At 39.8% G+C, this 23,784-nt stretch overlaps 2 protein-coding genes across 2 annotated transcripts; one reads left to right on the top strand and one right to left on the bottom strand.

Annotated features, from left to right (window-relative positions):
• Nucleotides 1-18: 18 nt before the first annotated feature.
• LOC147139731 (calpain-1 catalytic subunit-like) lies at nt 19-13,147 on the bottom strand. Its single transcript, XM_086044452.1, has 22 exons — nt 12,910-13,147; nt 9,965-10,211; nt 8,352-8,421; nt 6,675-6,793; nt 6,461-6,594; nt 6,122-6,290; nt 5,343-5,426; nt 5,182-5,267; nt 4,985-5,059; nt 4,187-4,347; nt 3,937-4,106; nt 3,839-3,850; nt 3,112-3,323; nt 2,973-3,012; nt 2,821-2,886; nt 2,486-2,543; nt 2,278-2,342; nt 1,374-1,442; nt 1,221-1,299; nt 1,024-1,137; nt 872-930; nt 19-790 (listed from the first exon to the last, which is right to left on the bottom strand). Exons 2-22 carry the CDS (start codon nt 10,208-10,210, stop codon nt 764-766), a joined length of 2,115 nt encoding a protein of 704 aa, XP_085900578.1. The 5' UTR covers nt 10,211; nt 12,910-13,147; the 3' UTR covers nt 19-763.
• On the top strand, nt 12,390-23,684 carry LOC147139730 (calpain-2 catalytic subunit-like). Its single transcript, XM_086044455.1, has 22 exons — nt 12,390-12,486; nt 14,371-14,746; nt 15,421-15,490; nt 15,624-15,742; nt 16,786-16,919; nt 17,009-17,177; nt 17,383-17,466; nt 18,134-18,219; nt 18,292-18,366; nt 18,917-19,077; nt 19,247-19,416; nt 19,496-19,507; nt 19,619-19,830; nt 19,995-20,031; nt 20,226-20,291; nt 20,368-20,425; nt 20,518-20,582; nt 21,352-21,420; nt 21,503-21,581; nt 22,939-23,055; nt 23,136-23,194; nt 23,303-23,684. Exons 2-22 carry the CDS (start codon nt 14,510-14,512, stop codon nt 23,324-23,326), a joined length of 2,103 nt encoding a protein of 700 aa, XP_085900581.1. The 5' UTR covers nt 12,390-12,486; nt 14,371-14,509; the 3' UTR covers nt 23,327-23,684.
• The last annotated feature ends 100 nt before the right edge of the window (nt 23,685-23,784 follow it).

Here is a 23,784-nt window from a genome sequence, read left to right as displayed (position 1 = left end):
ACAATGAACAAAAAAAACTAAGGATGTTAATGTCATTATTTATTGAAGGCACAACACACATTCTGAACACAAAACAAAACTGGCACATTTTAATTTAGCTGTTTAAAGCTAAGTACATGTATAAGGCATTCCAATATTGTGATCCCTGTAAATGTTAGCAACAGTGTTTTTCAGTGGGAGGCATTTTTGCTAGCAGCTTCCTTCAACTAAAATTTCAGTGCAAAGTAAAAGCTTGGGATGAAACCCCACATAGATCTGCTACTTATTTCTAACAGCACAGTAAAATAAAAGTTAAAAAATGTGTCATATGCTCAAGTCTGTATTGCAAAATTGAATTCACACTATCTTTTTAATAAAAGTTATACAAAAAAGGAAAACACTGTTGTCAATGTGATTATTAGTAAAAACATATTTTAAATCACTACTTTAACAAATGTTTTCGTTGCAAAATATTGTAATAGGACCTTTAGAGACAGCCAACCTAAAATACAGAAATATCACCATGCAAAAACTTGCCATTCTGTGGTTACGCATATTCTCATGCGGGAGTGATAGCTGCATACTTTAGGTTTGCATAGTTTTACAACTTTTTAGTGCAGATGCTTGGCCTGGATGTACTTTTCAATGTGTGTATACTGCTCCTTTGCTACTTTGGGTACACTAGAGTGGGAAATGTTACAGGATTATCAAGGCTGAGCGTTCAAACAATCATGGCAGTCTACCGGCTGCCGCCGTCCGTCCTTCACTTGGTACAGAGTCCTCTTCAACCACACATGGTTAGGTAAAGCCACTAGCAAAGAGAAAAGAAGAGTCATGGAGTGGGGAAGGTTAGATGGAAAGGTTTGCAATTCACAAATTAAACAGAACTCACTTCTATGAGAGTCAATTCAGCCACTCCCGATGACTCTTTGTCAAACTGCAGGAAAGACCCTGTGTAAAATAATGCAGTTTTCATGTTACTGGCCATGAACAGTTGATGGGAAAAGTTAAACACAAAATGACAGCAACGGGAAGAGTACTCACTGAACATGGCCTCAAGCTTGACCAAGCAGCAGATAAAGTTATCAAAGTCGATCATCTCATTCTCTGCATACCGGGCCACCAGAATCTCGTTCAGTTTGTTGTTTAGTTTAAAACCTTCAAAGGATAACAAATACTTAAGGGTAGATTGTCACTTGTTAACTATTATTTAAATGCAACAAAATGGAGAGCATTTCTACCTGCTGCCTCCACAGCAAGACGCATCTCATAGGAACTCATGGCACCTGACTTGTCAAGGTCAAACTGTCTAAAAACAAGCTGCAAGCAAAGTGAAGACATGTTGAGTTTGGTTAAAATGCTTGTAATGCACCTCAGACATTTCACTCACTTACCAGCCACTTTCGGATCTTATTCCAAAGAACCTGGAACTCCACCACTCCCAAACGAGCACTTCCATCCTTCTGATTAGAATTTTGTCACGGTGTTTAACTCAGCAACCAACAGAGCTGGGCACTTGACCCTTTTTTGCCATTCCGGCTGCGACCCTCCACCCTTGATCTGGGTACCCTTCCGGCCACGACCCGACGGCCATATTCATAAACATTGTCGGCCCCCGCCCCATTCCGACCCCCGCCCCCACCCAAAAAAAACATGCATGATGCCCGTGGGAGAGATGCTAACGGAATAGGTTTATTTAAAGACAATTAGATGGCTAACTTACTAGTCAAACCCGCTGTGGACACGCTTCAAATGCACCACTTACTCACGTACTTACCCAGCTGCGTGCACTAACTTCCATTGCGAGCCCTGGGGTTGGTTTTGTCGTATTGTATAATTATTTGGGTCCAACAGACGACAAGTCTGCACGCATTTAACGAGTTGCTTATTTTCCACACTTCCCCTCCATCACACTTCCCGGCCGTCAAAATAAAAGCATGCAAGCAAACCACTACACAGCACTCCCGGACACAAGTTGTTTTGAAAGAACCCTAAAAAGAAGCCTTTCACCGAGTAGGCTGAGATGAAATTTGGTGGCCGCCTCGCGAGCACGTCACACGAATTGATTAGTGGGCCGGACTAAAATCCACTTCCGGCCATGCTTAGTCCAGCCATTTTTTTAAAAATATGTCACCCCCCACCTCTCCGCCCCAAAAATGTGCATCCGGCCGGGCCGGAGGGTCCGACCGGTCCGGCCCAGGGACGGACTGCCCAGCTCTGGCAACCAATATATTGCAAAATATGACACAATTATAGTACTATATTGCATTAAAAAATTCTAATAAGGCAAGAGGATACATCCATAAGGTTGACCATAGTTCTGCAGGATTCCAAACTAAAGCCGTCCGTCTTCAGATCTTTATCTGAGAGTACACCATAAATGGAGTTACACAGACACCCATAGGAGAGGCCATTCAGGAAATAGACTGCATTTACACTAGAGGCATACTAACATGTCAGCATTCCAGCAGCTACCAATCTATCATTATGAATAAACAAAACTCACGGCGTGAGACGACTCTGTTCAGAATGGTCTTCAGCTCCCGAATGGAAATCTCCATGTCCTGCGTGACAAAAAATTGACTTAAAAATGTTTTACATTATTTTCAAGTTAAATGCATAATTTCTACAAATGTACTTAGAGGGCATTCATTGAAATACATTTTCATTCAATTTCTAATAATGATGTAATTTTCTTTAATTATGTTAGAACATTTTCATCATTATCATTACCTACTTATCTTCTGTGATCGGCTAGGAGGTATAAAACTGTTCTAGGCGGGGCTTAAATTTAATTGACCAGATATGGATCCTTGAATGTGTGAGTTTTCCACAGCCTACCTCTCCTGCTAGTTGGGCAAACATGGACTTGAAGGAATCATCAATGTCATTTTCAGTTAATTCTTCCTATAGGGAGGGTAAATCATATTACAGGTTATTTATCGACAGATATGTTCTGATTTCTTCCACATAACTCATGTGTTTGAACATACCTCTTCTCCTAAATCAGCAGAGATTTCATCGTCCAGTTCTCTGCAATTAAACAATGACATCACTGTTGGCTTTTACATGTTCTTATGACCCTTAAAATAACACCATTCAACAATACCAAATGTGAAAAAATACACTTACTCTGTTTCTGATTGCTTCTCAGTGAAGACTCGGAGGACAAAGTCAGCCTCTTTACCGGGCTCAAAGGTGGAGGGGACGATGAGGTACTCTCCAGGAGGTAGACGTAGCCGTGTGCTCACCTCCCGCAGGTTAATGAAAGTCTCAGAGCGAGCGCACGATTGATTGCTCAGAAAGAAATTCTTCTTCAGGTGGACATTCTGGCAGCCTTTAAACTGAGAGCAGTAGGAAAACAATCAAACTGTTGGCCATTTTATTCAAATAATGGTTGAAGAATGATTTTCAAATGTAGTTATTATGGATGGATTTTTCTGTTTTTCGTGCAGCAATATGAATGAACCCTAACTCATAAGCTGTGTCAAAAATTCTGCCTCTACTGTGTTAAGATAATGCTCAGTTTTGACTGAAGCTGATGACTTCTTACGGTTTTAACACTGTGTTTATAATTGTGGTTAATAATTTGCTCCTCTAATCTATATAATGTACTGCAGCTAAAATGACCAAAATAAGCATTTGTTTATTAATCATGGTTGTAGTTGGCAGTGTTACTCTTTGCAAAGGCAGAATTTGTAATGCAACTCTTGTATTGGATTTCAATGGATTGTGCAAGTGTTCCTAATAAAGTGTCTGGTGAGTGCAGCATAATGCAAAAACTGGCATTATTAAATATTGCACCAACAAAAACATGTCTAGTGCTCTAAACCATGTCAGTGTGTGATGCACTGCTTACCTCCTCCGGGATCTGCAAGAATACAAAAGACAAAAACATTCATAAAATAAGCAAGAGTTAACAGTAGATTCAGGAACATAACTCGTCTTCGCTCTCACCTCATATAGCGCAAAGCCAATGGTGTGCATATCCTGACCATGTCGGCGATATCTGCGGCGGTCCTTCTGCATCAGCGCTACCAAGAAACTACAAGCGACCTCGTCATCGTCGGGGTCGTCATCCTCCTCAAGCAAGGTGATCTTATACTGAGGGTTGATCCAGAATGTGTCTAAAAACATTGATGCATTTCTGTTTCAGACTTGTTTCCTGGATGTTCAGAAAAACTGCTTCTGTCAGATCAGGACTCACTGGGATTGTTCCTGCAGCCTCCAGCAGTGCTGCCCCTCCTCCATGTGCCGTGGAACTTGATGGTGTTCCAGTAGCTGAGAGTGTCCTCCTTCAGCGCGTCGGCAGTCAGGTTGCAGATTTCAAGTCGGGAAAACTGCCTCAGGAACTCACTGAAGGCCATCCTGGATGGAAAGGAAAAGATGGAATTCAAAGAGCAATAAGTGCATTGATAATGGAATTAACTTCTTCTGTCAGAGGATTCAATACAAAAACAATTTAGAGGACGTCATAGCTTAGTATAGCCTAGAAACAAAGCTCGACATGTAACAACACTGAACTCTGACACACTATTTTTATGATATATACATGATTACACATCAATATGATTACTGCCAATCTTTCCATACGTCCACTTTCTACAGTACTTATTCTCATTAGCTTCCTCCCATATTGATTAACCTAATTGAAGACTAAATTGTCAATAGTCAATGTAAGGGTAAAAGGTTGGTTTTCTGTATGTGCCCAGTGTTTGGCTGGAAACCAGTCCAGCATATACTCCCCGCCTCTTTCCCAAAGTCAACTACGATAGCTCCCCACATCCCTAATAGAGCAAGCATTATAGAAATTGAACGGATGGATACTATACATTATTTACTGCCTCACAGTAAATCCATTTAGATTTATGCATCCAAGTATGGTAAGATGGGCCATACCCCAATTTAATCTTTAATTTGGTTTGTTTACAAGACTTGACTTTTCCATTGTTCCATATTCATCATTGAACTAATGCAAAATCATTGCGGCACCTGCCACACATACCAGAACTCTCCATCTTCCATCTGCAGATGCACTTCATCTCGTTCGGATGGATCAACTTGCTCCCATTCTGAGGAACTATAAAGAGCAAGAATGCAGCGTCAGATTTTACTTTATTTGATTACCGACCCGCGGAATGGGACAACATTAACACGGAAGTTTTTCCGTAGGCTGACATTAGGTATACTCATTAGACTCACTTGTCACTCCAGGCACCGGTCCACTCCACTTGACCCCAAGGATTACGAATTCGGATTAGACGCTCCAGTCTGCCATGGTAATCCAACTACATCACACAGACATGTGTTCAACAATAAATGTAATGACTGTGGCTGCCCAAAAGTGTCCCACTCCCACGTACCTCCTTCAGCCCAGTGACTGAATAGGCGTGGCCTTTCACCAGCTTCTTGAAGGTTACAGCCTCCATGTCAAAAGCACTGGTTATCTGTAATAAAAAATGACACATACCTTTTCAGTATGAAATCTTTGGATGGAGGATTAAACAGTAGTGCTGTAAACAAATCTCGTGTGGCGGCATTACGGTGCAGTAATTAAACTCACTCCACGATGCAGTCTTGGAAATTATTTGTGAAAAGCAACTGAGCAACTTCAATGTCATCTTCAGTCGACAGAAGTGACAAAATGGCCGCCCCCGGAGCTAGCTAAAAACGGGTGGATTTCTGATATTCCACACACGCAATTTTAATCAGAAAGCTGTGTTTAGACTAGCGAGCCTGCATAGAACATATTCTGAAAAAAAATTATGTTTGGGTTGACTTCCACTTTATTTGTCAGCAGTCCCATCAAAATAACAAACCATTTTGGTGGACATGAGAATTTTTGGTAAATGGTCTTTGGGTTTTCAGTGACCGTACCATTCCACCCCCGTGTTTAAAATACATCTGACTGAATTACTTCATGGTGAGATACTATAGTCATATAGTACATCTAGAATTTTAAGTTTGAGTTCAACCACAAGTCTTTTAGAGACTATAAGTCCTTGTGCGCACACTAATATTGTTTCATGATGTCACTACTGCATCATGGGGACATTTGAGAAAGAATTCTTGTTCTACTGAGTCAATTGTCCAACTTTTCAGTTTTTTGAAATGCAGTAACATGATGGAGTTGAGCACTTACATCAATGGAGCAGCCCAGCAAGGAGCCTCTGTCCAGAGCTTTGCCGATGATCTTGTACAGATCTCTGGGAGCTTTGTTGAGTTCGTAACTCTCCGACACGCCGCCTGTGAAGTCCTCGAAACCTTCAGTGGTACTTCCTCCAGACAGAGCCTCGTAGGTTCCATTCAGCCTGATGGACACAACACAAGAAAAAAAAAATATACACTCACTCTTCAGCAACATTGACGGGAAACTGCAGCACTTCCTAATGTGTTGAAGATTTACACTTTGCTCTTACAGAACATGCACTCCGCTGAATAATTTAAAGTCAGATACTGTGCAGCCTTCTAAACTACCTACTTAGCATAAGCCTTCTCCATCAGTGCACTCCAGAATTCATTGCCCTCAGCAGAATGCACAAACATCAGCTCGCCATCTTTGACAGGGAGTCGGTCATCTATGACGACATCTACCCATTCGCCAAACTGCCAGAACTAAAACATAATAACAATTACATCATCAGTCAAAATGGCATGACGATCTTGCATAAATCAGAATGCGTCTTTAAAAGCACCTGAAAGTGGAAAATTCCAGCGTAGCTATCATCAAAGGACTGGCCATGTGGGACAACCCGATGAAGCAGCTTCTCGTTCAGGGTGAGAGAAGCAATGGCTGCCAAGAGCCAGCAGTCGCCTGAATCAGAACATGTAAAGTAAATATTATTTTAATGTTCTAGTTTCAGGTAATGAGCCAGTAGGATCCTACAATGGAGGAAGGATTTGAGCATGAGTGGAAAGGCAGGTAAGAGGAGATGGATATGAACTACTTTTGATGTTTCATCTTTTTTTTTTTTTTTGAAGGTACAGAAGCAGAATGGCCGGAAGCAGAGGATTCCAGAGTGTCCACCATACAGTATGGGCCCACTGACACACTCTCAACCATGGTCCTCTGGAGACCATTTTTAGCAGTACACAAGCAATATGTGTTTTAATCAATTTTTTCTCAAATTGACCATTAGAATATGTCAGTATAGATATTATTTGGCCAGCATAATGTAAGCACTGTAGTCCTCTTTTATAAATGGTCAGACACACCACTCAGTCCAACTGCAAACACTGTGCCGTAAGTATACAATTTCATTTAATTGGTCAGAAATGTATTTATTGACTACTAATGATCTTTGTTCATCTACTTTGTATGCCTGCGATGTACAGTGATAGGCAGAACAAATAAAGGCCCCCGTTTCCATTTACAAAACAGAAAAATAGCTTCATTCAACTAATTAAATTTCTGAGTATATTAAGACAAGATCATTATTATTTCAGCACCGTGTACCCCGCATACTCGCACTACGGCCCCTACAGATTTGCATATTCACTGAATTTTTCTTTCAATAATTAAAAAAAGTTTATGGAGGGGAATTATTGCAGGCTTTACCGTTATTACATATAGTGCCGGTACATAAAAACATTCCCCCAAATATGCTTCCTAGGTTAATTGAATGCTTTGAATTGCCCAGACATGAATGTGAGTGTCACTGGTTGTCTATATACAGAATGGTTGTTTATCAGTCCAGGATATAGCCAGCCTATCGCTCGAAAACAGCTCGGCTCCAGTTACTGGCAACCATGATGAGGATATAATGGATGTGTGGATTAATTCCACTGAAATATTCTACACATCAATATGACATTTTACTAATTTGATTATTTTTTAACATAACATTGTAATAGTTGCCAACTCGTGGGTGTGGTGGAGCCATCCGAGTTACTTTAGGCGAGCGGCGGGGTACACCCTGAACTGGTCGCCTGCCAATTGCAGGCCACATATTGACAAACAAACATTCACGTCTGCGGACAATTCAGAGTCTTCAATTAACCTACCATGCATAAACCCACAACCTCTGAACTGTGAGCTGGTTGTGCGAACCAGTCGGCTACAGTGCCACCTATAATAATACGACTATCATCATCATCATCATTATCGCCATTATGATTATTAATATTATTATTATGATGATGATTATTATTATTATTAGAATGAATGACTCCAAGTAAAAACACTAATAAGGATTATTATGCCTGACATTCTGATAGGCAGAATACCCCTGGAGGTCAAATCCTGCTACACCACTACTGTCAGCCACTACATAGAAAAATCATCAGGGAATGTTAATTGTGAAGCTAGCAAGAGGTCATTTAGTCATCTTATCATTAGATTTTGGCAGGTAAATAGACCAAAGTGTACTCACCGAGTGCTCCTTGACAGATGTCCGTCCTGGTGGCACCACCAACAATGAATTGAGGCTGATTCACCAGTTCCTTAGTGGAAAAAAACCCCCATATGGCTTAGGGAGCGCAAATCCACATTCAGAAATTAATTCCGTATGCTAATTAAAATAGAAATCACACCAGTCTATATGGATTACGATCATGCACACAGACTATTCTTGCATCTAGGCTCCGAGGGACTAATCATGTAAACAAATGTCCACAATGTGGGGGAGAATGCGGACAGCTGAAGCGGTCAAACAACCCCCTGCCGCAACTTGTCCGTTTCCGTCTGCATTTTCAAACGTTAAAAAAATCATGTCACTGATATGCTGTTTGCTATGTTTACATTCCTGTCACCACCACAAACAGTCATGGCTGATGTACAAGTTATATGAGAAGTTAATCAGAGAGGTCAACATTTATAAATTTGTGAAGTAAAACAGATGTCCAGTACCGTACATAATTAGATCAGCCGGTTTAACAATGACCAAATAGTGATCTCCCAGTCACTTTAGCCGAATATCATACTAAAATACTATTAAAACACACATTAATGTTAAAATTAGCATTTAGTGCTCTGCAAGTATTCAGTGTGACTTGCCCTTATGCTAGACTTTTGTCATGTACTGTACCTCAGAACCGTTCCTAAGACTGTACACAACATATCTAATTATCTAAAAATACACTCATTGAGGGAAAAAATCAATTTAACAACACATTTCATAACAATGCAAAGGTTATGGGAACCAGCTTCTCCTAAATGGAATGGAACCCTCATTAGCAAATGCATTGGGAGAAAAGACCGCAAGATACCCCAACCAACCATCCTCTAATTGCTCATAAGACTCACAGTTCAGTTGTTTAACAAAACAATCATGTTCCATTAAAAAAATGTGGTTAAATGAGCCATTACAAAAAGACGAGTGCATAGGGTACTGTATGCAAACCAATGAATCTAATGAGGGAAATGAAAATTGAATGTTTGTACTCCAATTGGTTGAGACCTAAGCTGTTCATCAAAACAATCATGTTCCAATGTAAAAAGCAGTGGAATGATACATTAAAATAAAGCAAGCCAGAGCATAGTGTACTGTATGTAATCCATTTAAAGCAGAAGTCAACCCAAACATATTTTTTTCAAGAATATGTTCCCAGCAGGCCCACTAGTTGAAACACGGCATTCTGATTAATTTTGCATTTGTGGAATAAAAGTTAAGCAGCAAAATGCACTCATTTTTAGCTATCTCTGGGGGTGGCCTTTTTGTCTTCTGTCGACTGAAAATGACATCACAACTGCTCATAACGACCAATCACGGCTGACCTGTTTTCTGGATCTGAGCCGTGATTGGTCGTTGTGAGCAGTTGTGATGTCGTTTTCAGTCGACAAAAGACAAAATGGCCGCCCCCAGAGATGGGTAAAAACGAGTGGATTAACACTTATTCCACAAACGCAATATTTATCAGAATGCCCCGTTTCAACAAGTGGGCTTGCATAGAACATATTCCTGAAAAAAAATGTTTGCGTGAACTTCCACTTTAAGGTAATGTTATGTGGCAAGAGAACATTTGAATTTTGTTTCAGTGTCCTTACCGTGGGTCTCATCCACTCCACATCTCTGGTTTTTGCAGAGTAGGGAGCGAGCTCCTTGAAGCCAAGCGACGGGGGTTCAGCGGGGAAACAGGGGTCTTCGAAAAGGCAGCCCGACTCAATGCACTGTTGCTTCAGTGCCTCATAGTCCTGGTTGGAGAACTGCACCGCCTGCCCATGGGAGCCCATGCCTTCTGCTCGCAGCCTGTTGGCGTTTATGGTTGCAGATATCCCTCCAACAGGATTCATACTAGCGCAAGATAAAAATATGGAAGTGGGTGGTGTAGTACTGATCTGTCTATTATTAGTATCAGTGACACACACTTGTCAAGAGGGTAGAGCACCGAGTGTGAAGAGCATACGGACAAAGTACTTGTACTGACATGTTCTTTCTACTGTATACAGAATCTGTTTGCCTATATTACACTGACCATATTTGAGGGGCATTCAATCCACATAGATCTCCATATTATGCAAGCATGAATGTAGAAAAACATTTGATTGATACATAAAGTCAGGGCGTAGCTCAAGAAGCTGAGGCATTTTAGCATCACAAAAGGGAAGTTCTGTTACAAAATTCTATTCTTGCGATTGCAAATTACAGTGGAACCTCTAAAGTAGAATGTCCTCGAGGTTATCCAAGTGTTAGTTGACTTCTTTTGACATTTGTGCCGACAAAGCATTTAAATGAGAACTGGTTTTTGAGAAGTTTCAAATACAGATAAATTCCACTTTGAGAATTGTTTTCAAAAGTTTTTTTAGTCTACAAAAATAACACTGTGTATGAATTGTTTTTACTTGTTTAAAGGGGACATGACATTGTGTTTAAAAATAGCTTATATACTGTACATGCATTGAGATTCTATTGCGTTGAATGCCGTTTCTTGTGACTCAACTGTTGGGGTGGTACGTCAGCAGCAGAGGGAGTAAAATCAGCTGTTCACTTAACAGAAGTTGACTGAACCATCAGAGGGTGAATGCGGAAGTCCTACTTTTTACTGATCATATGTTGATCGAATTTGAAGCCATCTTGAACTGACTAATATTATCAGTCCATAAGTGACATTTTAAAAAACAACAACAAACAAATGATACTACCGTTCATCGTGACAGTTTCTGGGTAAATATATCGTCTGGAAAAAAATATGGTGACAACTACTAGTAAATAATGTGAATACAGTACATTGACTAAAATAAAATATCTATTATGAAGCCGGCTGGCTTCTCTTCCACCAGGCTTAGCAAGTTTTCCACGGGAAACCTTGAATTGTCTCGTGAAAACCAAAAGTCAAGCAAAGCTACAGTATTATTCCAGATTAGCGCTGGGTAATGCGGTTGAATATGGTTAAATTAAGCAGTAGGCTCCATTCATTTGTAGTCTGGAGGTAGAGGGGTGACATATAGTGTGACAAGTAGATATTAACTGCAGTTAAACTGTTTAGAAATCCACCCGAATCAGAGGTTGACAAGAGTCCAGGAAAGCAGTGTATTCGACTTTAGCGGTTCCAAAGTATATATCATTCACAATGAAATTGAACAGTTACGCAGCGTAGCAGGAACATTCAAAAGGCATGTGCAGATGAAATGAAACTACTAAGATCAAGACCACACAGGAGAAACAAAGCGTCATGATAAAGAAGTTAGTAACATGATACCTGATGTGCAGACAGGCTGAGAGGGAGAGCGACACAAAAAGAGGAAAAAAAGAGAAGTGTCATTCACTGATGATTTTGAGACAAAATGCCTTTTTCTTTAAGTAATTTGGATTGCACTGAGCTGCTTAAGATGCGGGCGCAGCTTTCAACCAGCCCCGATGCACTTTAGCTAATGGACGCTCGCTTTATTTATTTATTTTTCCTTGAATGCATTTAACTGATCAGTGATGGGGAGGTTCAAAAATCTCCAAGGAGAGGATAATAGCGCTACAAGGCAAACAGGCCAAGCAGCTGTCTATTAGTTACTCCTGACAAATGTGATTCCTAATCAGTACTTTCACATTAGATCATCTTTTGTGCTGCTCCGAACCACTCAACAGAATCCTAATGAGCAGTGGTCAGTACACAATCCAGGCAGTTGTGGTGAGCTAATGGTGGTAATGTGGAGAACGAGTGAGAAAGTCACCTGAAACTGGAGCAAAGAGCTGTGTTTTGAGTCAAACGTGCAATGTTTTTGACAAGACGTGCAGCATGCAATCCCATACAACCAATTTCAAATCAAGGCTAAATAAGATTCTTCCATCTTTCAATATGTTTCTTTTACCCAGCAGTCTTTGTGTAAGAGCACTTAACTTGCTTCAAGCATGTTTGCCTTAAAAATCTCAAGATTAATTTTAAATTTAATTCAATTAATTTTTGCAGTGCAATAGAGACTAGAGTTGTGACCCCAGGCCCCACCCCCTATTCTGTTGCTGAGCCCTTCCATTCTGCTGCAGGAATGTTCTTGTGGCTCTACTCTGGCTAATGATGAACTCCAGAACTCCTCCAATCCACAATTGTCAGCAAATAGCTGATCAACGCAGTTCTGTGGTAAGTGATGTCATCAGAGGGCCTCAACCTTTGTGAAATGCTCAACAGGAAGTCCCAAATAACGCTGTTACCATGCACTCTCATTTGCAGCATTGTGGCTATATGCATTCACAGGCTCGCTGTGATTCAAAAGCATCTAGTATGCCAGGCATGTTCGGCCTCGGACTGTTGTCATGAGCACCTGTTCAAAGGCCTGTGTGTGCCGGCCTACTGCCCCGAGTAATTAAAACGGTCTTAAAAACACACAATAGCACGTAAAGTGACGTCACAGCTCGACCCTCGATATGCCAATTCATGTCGAGCTTTAGAGGAGACGCAGCTGCAGCATGAGCGAAACCGGCGCACCGTTAGCCGCATCCAAACGTAAATCATGCACGCAATTACATGACAACAAAAGGACAATAAACAAGACATAACACTCACCACCGCTTTAGAAACGAATCGTGGTTTCCTCCGTGGGAGTCGATTGACACTAATCGTGGAAAATAGGGGAAGTGGCGACTAGCGGTTCGGGAGGCAGGGGGCAGGTCCAGCCCTCTCACGCTGTATACACGCACACACCGGCACTGCAATAGGAGGGGCCACGTCGCATACGCAGCGCCACGCACAAGCTGACACTTGAGGCGCTAGTATGACGTGGGGGCGGCTCTACTAGTAGCACACAGTTGTCAAAAAGTGCACTGTTTTTACTCACTAGTACCATGTAGTTGTCCAACTCTTGTGCAGAAATGTTATTCGGGGGGGAGGGGGGGGCTGTCATGTGTTGTTAGCAAGCTGAGCCCTAAGGCACTGTGATATCATTTTCAGTCATTAGTACTAAACAAGACGAAACCTCACAGGCCGCAATACCCAACCGTCTGAGCAACTGTGATGTCATTTTCAGTCAGCAGAAGTGACAAAATGGCTGCCCCCGTAGACGGCTAAAAACGGGTGGATTAACTCTTATTCCACAAACGCATTATTATTTTGCAGAATGCCTTGTTTCAACTAGTGGGCCTGCATAGAACATATTCTTGAAAAAAATATGTTTGGGTGGATTACTGCTTTAAATCATATTTCACAAACGCAATATTAATCATAATACCATGTTTAGACTAGTGGCGTCGCATCGAACATGAATCGCAAGAACATTTTTTGACTTAACTTCCACTTTAACACATCATTCGACTGAGTGTTTTATATGAACTAACATACGTAATGTTAATGTGGTCTCTACAAAGTATATTTGGTCCAAAATCACTTCAATTTTTATTTCCGTGTAAAACAGTGGAGTATTGTATATTAGCAAATGAAATTATTTTAAACTTGAAGGGATGTATAACTAAGGATTAGCTTTGCTGTGTTTAGCTTTCAGGATGTACAAACGGAATAAGGATATACTGTACATGTCAAAACAGGATTGTCCAAATGCAGGAGGAGTGACAGTGAACATGTACATAACTGACCATAGCCATTGAAACACATTGTCTTATCTAACATGAATTTGACAGTCGTGGAAAAAAAATTCACATGGACCAGACAGTCCAAACAGCCTGCTGTTGCAATTTCTTTTCCAGTATATCCCTTCCTTATTCCTTAGACTTGTTGCTTCATTGCATGTTTTAAAGCCTCCCTTTCACAACATTTAGCTCCAAGTAATAAATCCCTCCAATACATATTTTTATACATGTGCAATAAAATATCGGTGCATAACCAGTGTGTGATATATTGACTTCATTAAAAGCGACAAAGTAAATTGTTTTTATTTGAACTGAAAGTAGGAGAGTTTAAATGTATTTTAAAACTTGCCTAAATTTACCTTTAGGTGTGTCCCTGTTTGCCTTCCAGTTGTGGTCATACTATGGTGTTGATCTGTTGTTTGCTTTGTTTGCCTCACCTGCACAGTGGAAGCCCCTCCCTGTCTGAAGCAGTAACCCCCCTTGCTATAAAGAGGCTGGATTCACGTCTCAATCACGCCAAGCTGCAAGATCATCTGACAAACAGGCAAATCCTTTGAAAATCGCCCAATGCTTGTTTGGTGAGAATGACTTCCATTGCCGGTCGCTTTGCCCATCAGCAGGAGAAGAAGCGTGGAGTTGGTACCAAGCAGTCTGCTGTGAAGTTCCACCAACAGGACTATGAGAGTCTCCGTCAGCAGTGTGTGGAGAGGGGACGTCTGTTTGAGGACGACTGCTTTCCGGCTGGGTGCAAGTCGCTGGGCTACAATGAACTGGGTCCATACTCATCCAAGACCAGAGGAGTGGTTTGGAAGAGGCCAACAGTAAGAAGCTGTAGAATAGAATCACAAAATGATTTTACTGTTGTTAGAGAATGGTAATATGCTTAACAGTATTTGGAGTTGTCCTTTAAGAGTTTGCGTTCCAAGAAAGACTCTTCCAGGTCCTTTCACTCACTCGACATTTCATTTGGAACACCTGCACAAAAGTATTAAGAATCGTAATGGTTGTAGGGGTTGGTGAGGATTTTAAAATAGCTTATTTAGAAAAGAGTATGCAAGAGTGTAAGTAGCTCTAATCCACTGCAAATTACAAAAGTAATAAAAAATGGACATTATGTGTAGTTGTTATATTATCATGTAGCTTTGCTAATTTCAAACTAAACCTTTTCTAAATATATGGAAGAGAAATTGCCTGAAACACCATGACATACTTTTTTTGTACAAGATTGCATACACATTACGCAGTAATTTGAGTCGTCTATCAGGTTGATTTGTTTATGATTCAGCATATTTGCATGCAGTTAAATTAGAACTGAGAAGCATAAAGGGAAGCTTCTTAACAATAAACTGTGTGAACGGTGTTAAGTTTGGACACACACCAATTTTGTCACGGACATGTCCGAAACACCGCAATGATTTAGCCATATCATTAGTCTCATTCTTAAATAGATGAGAGATAACGGAGGCATTCACTTGTTCTTTTTTTTGTACTATAGGAGCTATGTTCCAACCCTACATTCATTAATGATGGAGCCACAAGAACAGACATTTGTCAAGGATCTTTAGGTAATTGGCAAGAAGGAGGATGACTATTACCGTAATTGAATGACTTTGTGACATGAAGGGCTTGATAGATGTAACCTTTAGTTGTGATCACATCACATTCTACATATGTACAACATTTGTTTTTATTGTGCAGGTGACTGTTGGCTTCTGGCTGCTATCGCCTCGCTGACCCTAGATCAGCGGATACTTGCACGTGTGGTTCCACCTGGACAGAGTTTCTCTGAGGGATATGCAGGGATATTTCACTTCCAGGTCAGAAAAAGCCATCTGTTGTTTTTTTACTTCTAATGAGGATAGTTTGAAGTGGTGAATTGTGTTTTTTTCATTCATTTTGAGGAACACTCACATATGTGCCACGTCAATCCATATACGGCTTGTCCCCAATCAGGTCGCGAAGAGCCGCAGCCTACCTTGACTGAGTTTGGGCCAGTCCATCCTTAACTGGTTGCTAGCCAATCTCAGATATATACAAAAGAAAAGCACAGCTTGACAAATATTTTCCCTAACTTTATATAGTTAGGTGCGCATCAGTTATCACACGAATCATTTTTTGTTTATAATACAGTTGGCTGATATTTTAAAGAAATACACTACGCTTTTTATTTGTGTTAATTTATGTATTTTTGCAAGTACTGCCTGGCATCATTTATTCACTCATTTGCAGATGGGGGTAGGTGTCGCTATCGTGGGAAGGCCTTTATTTGTACAAACCTTTTTGGAATATCAAACAGCGCTACTCATATATTGTATTACTTTTATGCAAGTGAAATTGTGGCTTTAAAAACTATATTATTATGGAGAAATGCAGGCAAACTGCATAAAACCAAGGAAAGGCAGAGTGGGCACAACAAAGTTTTGATGGTCCACAGAAAATGAACATGGATGCATAAAACACTGCTGAGTGGTTACATGAGCGTCTCCTTGAACATTAATTAGAGACGTAATCATCTTTAATACTGGACAGGGATATTGTTTACAACATGCTGTAAGTCTCCACACTATAATTCACCTGAGAGACTGTTTACATGCTTCAGTGCTGTTTTGGTTAGCAATGGAGTTCTACTACTCTCTCACTAGTAAACTCTTTACAACAAATTGAGCATCCGTTTATTTGTCGTCCGTCTGCAGCGTGGGTAGTACACTTGCGTTGTCCGACATTCGCTTTTTTTTTCCGGGGGTAAAAAAAATAGTATATACTATAGGTCGGTCGGCCTCTTATTTTAAACGGGTGTCCGTTGGCGATTCCGACGAAACCTTCTATATTTTATTTTATGATTTTATTTTGTTCTCTTCAGTTCTGGCAGTTTGGCGAGTGGGTGGATGTGGTGGTGGATGACCGCTTGCCCACCAAAGATGGAGAACTGCTGTTTGTTCACTCGGCTGAGGGCTCCGAGTTTTGGAGTGCGCTGCTGGAAAAGGCCTACGCCAAGTACAGATTCTTTCTGTATCATCACAAAAACAAAAAAAAAAAACCTCATACGACGGTTACTTACAGTTTTTGCTACCTGTGTCTGACAGAGCATGTGGCTGCTACGAGGCCTTGTCGGGTGGAAACACGATTGAGGGTTTTGAGGATTTCACTGGGGGGATTGCTGAAATCTATACTTTGGACAAGCCTACGTCTCACCTCTTCCAAATTATACGGCGGGCGCTAAAGCTAGGCTCTCTGCTGGGCTGTTGTATTGATGTAATTTGATTCATGTGGATTTGCCTGTTGACCAACGCAATGATATTTTCATATATATATATATATATATATATATATATATATATTTTTTTTTTTCATATATATATATATATATTTTTTTTCATATATATATATATATATATATATATATATATATATATATATATATATATATATATATATATATATGTTCAACTGCTTTCAGATCACCAGTGCCTACGAGACAGAGGCTGTTACAAATCTCAAACTTGTTAAAGGGCACGCATATTCAGTGACTGGTGCAGAAGAGGTACAGTATATACAGTACTGCACTTTCAACTATCATCAAAAAACGTATTCATATTGAAACAGCAGTGCATCACGCTCAGAGGCGTTTCTGGCAACACAAATGCTATAAACACCCCTGATTATTGCTTATTGCAGGTATGCACCGGAATAATACACGTACAATATTGTGAACACATTCTCAAATTTAGTCAAATTTGAGTGCTACCACATTTGGAATGACACAGTTCTTATTATATTGGATATAAAGGGGAAGTCAAGTCAAGAGAATTTTTTTCACAAGAATATGTTCTATCAACTATAGGTAAAAATGGCATTCTGATTAATATTCCAATTGTGGAATTTGAATTAAGCAGCAAAATCCACCCGTTTCATCCATTTCATCCATTTTGCCACTTGCTGTCAACTGAAAATCACAGTTGCTCAGGGCTCAGGTAACAACCTACCATGGCTCACCTGTTTTCTGAGTTTGTTCATGTCATGTTTGCAAACTGAGCCCTAATTTTGCTACTTGATTCATATTCCACAAACACAATGTTAATCAGAATACCATGGGGCCGCATAGAACATATTCTTTTTATGAATATTTTTGACATAACTTCCTCCTTTAAAGTGTGCATGAGGCGCTCTTTTTGCCACCAATGAGTAGACACTGTTGCTCATGGTTCCAGGTTCATTTTCGAGGCACACTGGTTCCGCTGGTCCGCATCAGGAACCCATGGGGGAAGGTGGAGTGGACTGGGCCTTGGAGTGATGGGTGGGCAAATCTTTTCTTAGTACAGATATTGTCTGGATTTTCCCCACAATAATGATTCTTTATCACATTTAGTTCCACTGAATGGAAGTATGTCAATGAAGAAGATAAATCCAAACTCAACCATGTGGCTGAGGATGGAGAGTTCTGGTGAATATACAGATTTATGCAATTTATTTAAAGTGGAAATCAACCCAATCAACTTTTTTTCTTCCAGAATATGTTCTGTGCAGGCCCACCAGTTGAAATATGGCATTCTGATTAATACTGCGTTTGTTGAATATGAGTTAAGTAGCAAAATCCAACCGCTTTTAGCCATCTCAGTGAGCAGCCATTTTGTCACTTCTGTCGATTGAAAATGACATCACAGTCTTTCAGGGCTTAGATAACTACCAATCGTGGCTCAGCTTCAGAAAACAGGTGAGCTGTGATTGGTCACTACCTGAGTCCTGAGACACTGTGATGTCATTTTCAGTTGACAGAAGTGACAAAATGATCCGCCCCCAGAGATGGCTAAAAACGGGTGGATTAACTCTTATCCCACAAAGGCAATATTTATCAGAATGCCTTGTTTCAACGAGTGGGCCTGCATAGAACATATTCTTGAAAAAATATGTTTGGTTTGACTTCCTCTTTAACTTAAAAAAAAAAAAAAAAAAAAAAGTGATGAAAATGAAGATAATTTGTTTGCTCTTACCAGGATGTCCTACTTGGACTTCATCAGACAGTTCACCAAATTGGAGATTTGCAACTTGACTCCCGATACGCTCAAGAGTGACGACATTGGCCACTGGAACCACTACCAGTTTGAAGGGATGTGGCGGGTCGGATCAACTGCAGGCGGCTGCCGCAATCACCCTGGTAACACAGAGATCATGTACTGTCATAGAAAAAAAAAAAATTAAAATTAATTCATCTTTTTTAGTGCACTGAGGGCTGGATGCCAGCCATTCATAAATTACATTCATTAATCTTTTGAAGTGGTAGAAGGATTTTCGTTTGACGTGTTGCCCTTGTGTGTTTGCTTCAGCGACATTCTCATCCAACCCTCAGTTTGTGGTGCGTCTGGGAGATGTGGACGATGATCCTCAGGATGGGGAGGATGGATGCACCTTTCTAGTGGGACTGATGCAAAAGGATGGACGCAGGCAGCGAAGACTCGATCGCGATCTTCAAACAATTGGCTTTGCAATCTATGAAGTATTGTAATGATTTGTAGCTGACCCATGAAACATAATATTTTAAGTGATTATTTTAACAGTCTTTTGCTTCTGTCCAGGTCCCAGACGAGGTAAAGTATGTCTTTACTTTCGCATTACAAGGAAAAATGTAAACATTAGAGAATGCTGAGATTGGTCTTGAGCATCATTAAAAAAGAATTGTTTTGTATGTCACTGTCAAGTACAAAGGTCGTAGCAATGTTCACCTGGGCCCGGATGTCTTGCTGGGTCAGAGAGCTGTGGCCATGAGCAGAACCTTCGTCAACACCCGAGAAGTTTGCGATCGCTTTAGACTTCCTCCAGGCGAATATGCCATCGTACCCTCAACCTTCTATCCTCACAAGAATGCCAGCTTTGTTCTCAGAGTGTTCTCTGAGAAACAAGCGTCCACCAGGTAACTGACTTATCAGAGCGCTGGGTTACAGTGCCATCTGGCGGACAAAAGTCTTATGTCTTTTATATATATATATATATATATATATATACATATATATATATATATATATATATATATATATATATATATATATATAAAACACCTCAACATTTCCATTTCAGTCCATTGGAAGAGGATATTGGTGCTGAAACAGACGAGGTAAGAATAATTCAATTGTTTGCCATTGTATAACATTGAGTGCCTAGCTCTTACTAAAATACTGTAAGTATTTTACTTTGGTATTGAACAAAATATGACATGGAATCACAACAATGTCTTACATGTGTTTTAACTTTCAGTGTTCCTAACTTCCTATTGACGATCAACTTCCATTTTGTGTCTTGTCATAGCAGGAGGAGTTATCAGAGAGTGATGTGGATCCTCATTTCAAGTATCTCTTCAAGCAGATAGCTGGCAGAGTCGGTAACATGTTAAATGAAACCTAATCAGCTGTAAACTGCATCAATTATTGAATTATAGGTTCTTATTTAACAGGACACAGAAGTTTCAGTCTTTGAATTGGTCAAAATTCTGAATAATGTGGTTTCACGCAGTAAGTAAAGAGAACAACCTTGTTAATCAACGTGTAGCTTTTTCACTTTTTAATGGTTGTAAAATGTGATTTTTCTTGGAACTTTCTCACAGGAACTGACATCAAGACGGATGGCTTCAGCCTTGAGACAGGCCGTCTTATCATCAGTCTACTGGATGTATCCTGTTTTAGAAACAAAACTCACAGTACTGTATATTTAGTACTACCTTCCTTCTTGGGCTGCAATTGTATGGAGTAAGAAAAGTCTGATGGGATAGGCTCCAACTCACACTAATGAGGATTAAGCGAGACAGAAAATGGATGGATGTTTCAAATCACACGATTCAGATTTTTGGCTCCGAACTGCACAATTCGGACATGTCATGACAATGTAAAAAAAAATGCATGGAACAGACATCTGCAAATGCAACTGCAAGATAAGGTGTCAAAATGAAGCGATCAATCGACATCTAATCGATTATGAATAGAATTTACAACTATTTTAATAATAGAGTGGGTATTTGGAGCCATTGTTTAAAAACTCGTAAAAACACAAATTGATCTCCAACTTCCAATCTAAAACATAGATAGAAGTAGCACTCAATTTCAATTTAGTCCACTACAGAGTAAAACTGTGACCTGTTGGCATGTTTTATGTCTTCCATCAGTCATATCTGATATTGTCATATCAAATCTGATATATGTCACTTAATATATACTGGACCCTGTACATGGAAATAGAAAAGAATGGATATGCATTAAATCAGAATTGGGCACGAAACATGCAGTGTAAATCCAGTCTTATATGTCCTGTCAATGACAAGCAGCAATTTAGAAGTCGAAACTAAGATGTGGCTTGTGAACAGTTGGGTTCCTTTTTCTTTTCTCTATAAAAAAAATATTTATTGCAATATGAATAGCTTTATCGAGACCTTAACATTCTACAGAAGGATGAAAGCTCCATGCTGGGACTGTTGGAATTCCACAAACTTTGGAGCAAAATCCAGAAATACTTGGTAAAATTGTCACTCACCGGCAGAGGTCATTTGGGTGAACAAGACCATCTTTATTTGATGACTCAATGTTTGCTTTCTATAGGAGATCTTTAGGAAACATGACCTAGACAACTCTGGCACCATGAGCTCCCACGAGATGAGAGGTGCTGCCACTGAAGCAGGTAAAACATTTGACAGGTAACACAACCCCATTTAATCACTTAAACCCACGGTTGAAATGTGGCTTTTCAGTTTTGAAGCCAACTTTAGCAAAAATACAATTTGAGTGTCTCACCTTATTTCGTTTACATTCAAATCCACTGTTCAAAATATGGACGATAATGTCAAAATGCCGTGGTCAACGGCACAGTCAGCTTCCAATATCTGCCGAGCAAAAAGGTTGGATAATGAGTGCATTGACTTGTTTAGCCCTGTTAAACCGTCAACCATATGCTAAATGCTAAAAACACAGGGCACTATATCGACTAGCGATTATATTTTTTTAAAGATAGTTCCTGGTGAGAATTTATTGTACAGTATATTTAATTTTCAGCAAAGTTGTAGTGTCCCCGGTTTTTAATTTTGAAAATCTGTTCTACCTAAGTAGGCTATCAATCGATCACTTGTCAATCACTCTATTTTATTCCAAACATATGTATTAGCCTATTTTGTTGAAGGCTTTAAGGCTTGAGTAGATCCAATCTGTCCGCGTGTATGGTGCAGTTGCATTGGCTGCTTTCCAGTTCATATCCGACTGTAATCCACGTTTGAAACAGGCCTGATTCTAATCGGATATCCGATTCCATGTTTGTTTTAAAATATAATGATGCATATCTGAACTTTACAAAAAAAAAAAAAAGAAACCAAAACTTAAATAATACAGAACATGCAAGGGTGGAGTATGTGGAAAAAACAGCATTTTTTATATATATATATATATATATATATATATATATATATATATATATATATATATATATATATATATATATATATATATACATACACACACACACACACACACACACACACACACACACACACACACACACACACACACACACACACACACACACACACACCTGTGATACATTTCGAGATATATTTTGTACCCTAATTTCTCCCATTTCAATGACAAAAAATTGTTTAGCGCTGTTGTATACATACGTTCTCCTTTAACAAGGTATTAGATATTCTTGGACATTCTTTTGGCTGACATTAAAAAGGCACCTCACCCACTTTTTATTGCGTTAGTGGCGGATGTGTCCGAGCTATTTTAGACTTCGTGTGATGGGCTCATCAGTGTTCTGACTCATTTGTGCTGTTGAGCAGTTAACAGTAAACTGGATAAGCCGGTCAGACGGGGGTGGAGCATGTCAACCTCATTCACTCGCCACAGAAACAAAGCAAGCATGGGAGAGGCTGCGAAACCTAACTCGGGTTATATGCGACACCCTGTAGGATCTTAAGTAATCTGCAAGCGCTGACAATGATCTCAACAGCTTTTAAAAAGCAATGACAAGTGACTTACTTCCACAGGCTTTCACATCAACAGTGCTGTGCTGCAGGCCATTGTCGGTCGCTATGCTGATGCACACTATGCAATCGACTTTGACAGCTTTGTTGGGTGTCTCATTAAAGTGGAAATGCTCTTCAGTAAGCGTGCAAAAACACAGTTGATGTCTTTATCAAAGTTGGTTATCATCTTCATTTTTGTTGTCTTTTTTTTCAATAAGAAATGTTCAAGGCTCTAGACCAAGCAGACTCTGGAAAAATTGAGCTGGATATACAGCAGGTAAATGTATGCACAGTGTGCTAGTTGGGTGTCACTCTTTGTATATTTCGTTGTATAAATTATTTTCTCTTGAATTCTTTTTTTTTTTCCCCCCATGTTCATTTACAGTGGCTGTGCTTGGCAATCTGCTAGTTGGGGAGACCATACAAGCAAGGAATGCTTGAATAAGATCATTTTGAAAATTAAATTTGCTTAGCGTGTTATAGTACTCTATTTCAAAACCACCATAATATCAGAAAGGCATGGTAAAAATGATGGCATTGGGACTAGCAATACAGTTTTGACATCAGAAAAAAGATTTAAATAAAGATTTTAAAGACTGGTGTGGGAAATATGTTTGTTTGATGTATTGTAAAGCAGTCACCAAAACTCTTTATTACACACCACTAACTATATGTTCAATTTGACAGTTGAAACAATGTGGAAGTAAGTTGAAACAAAACAGTCAAAATCATTTTGGCTCCCACCAGGGTAACCACCACTTACTTGAAGCTCACCCCCCCCAGCCCCAACACAACGCTATGCCAATGTATTTTAAATGTATAAATTAAGAGCCGATAATAAACCACCACTTCATACTACTGCTGACT

Source organism: Filicampus tigris, chromosome 11 (genome assembly GCF_054856515.1).
Source record: "Filicampus tigris isolate MCC_2025a chromosome 11, RoL_Ftig_1.0, whole genome shotgun sequence".
NCBI lineage: Eukaryota > Metazoa > Chordata > Actinopteri > Syngnathiformes > Syngnathidae > Filicampus > Filicampus tigris.
Note: the sequence above shows the minus strand (reverse complement) of the source record. Positions and strands in the feature narration are given on the sequence as shown.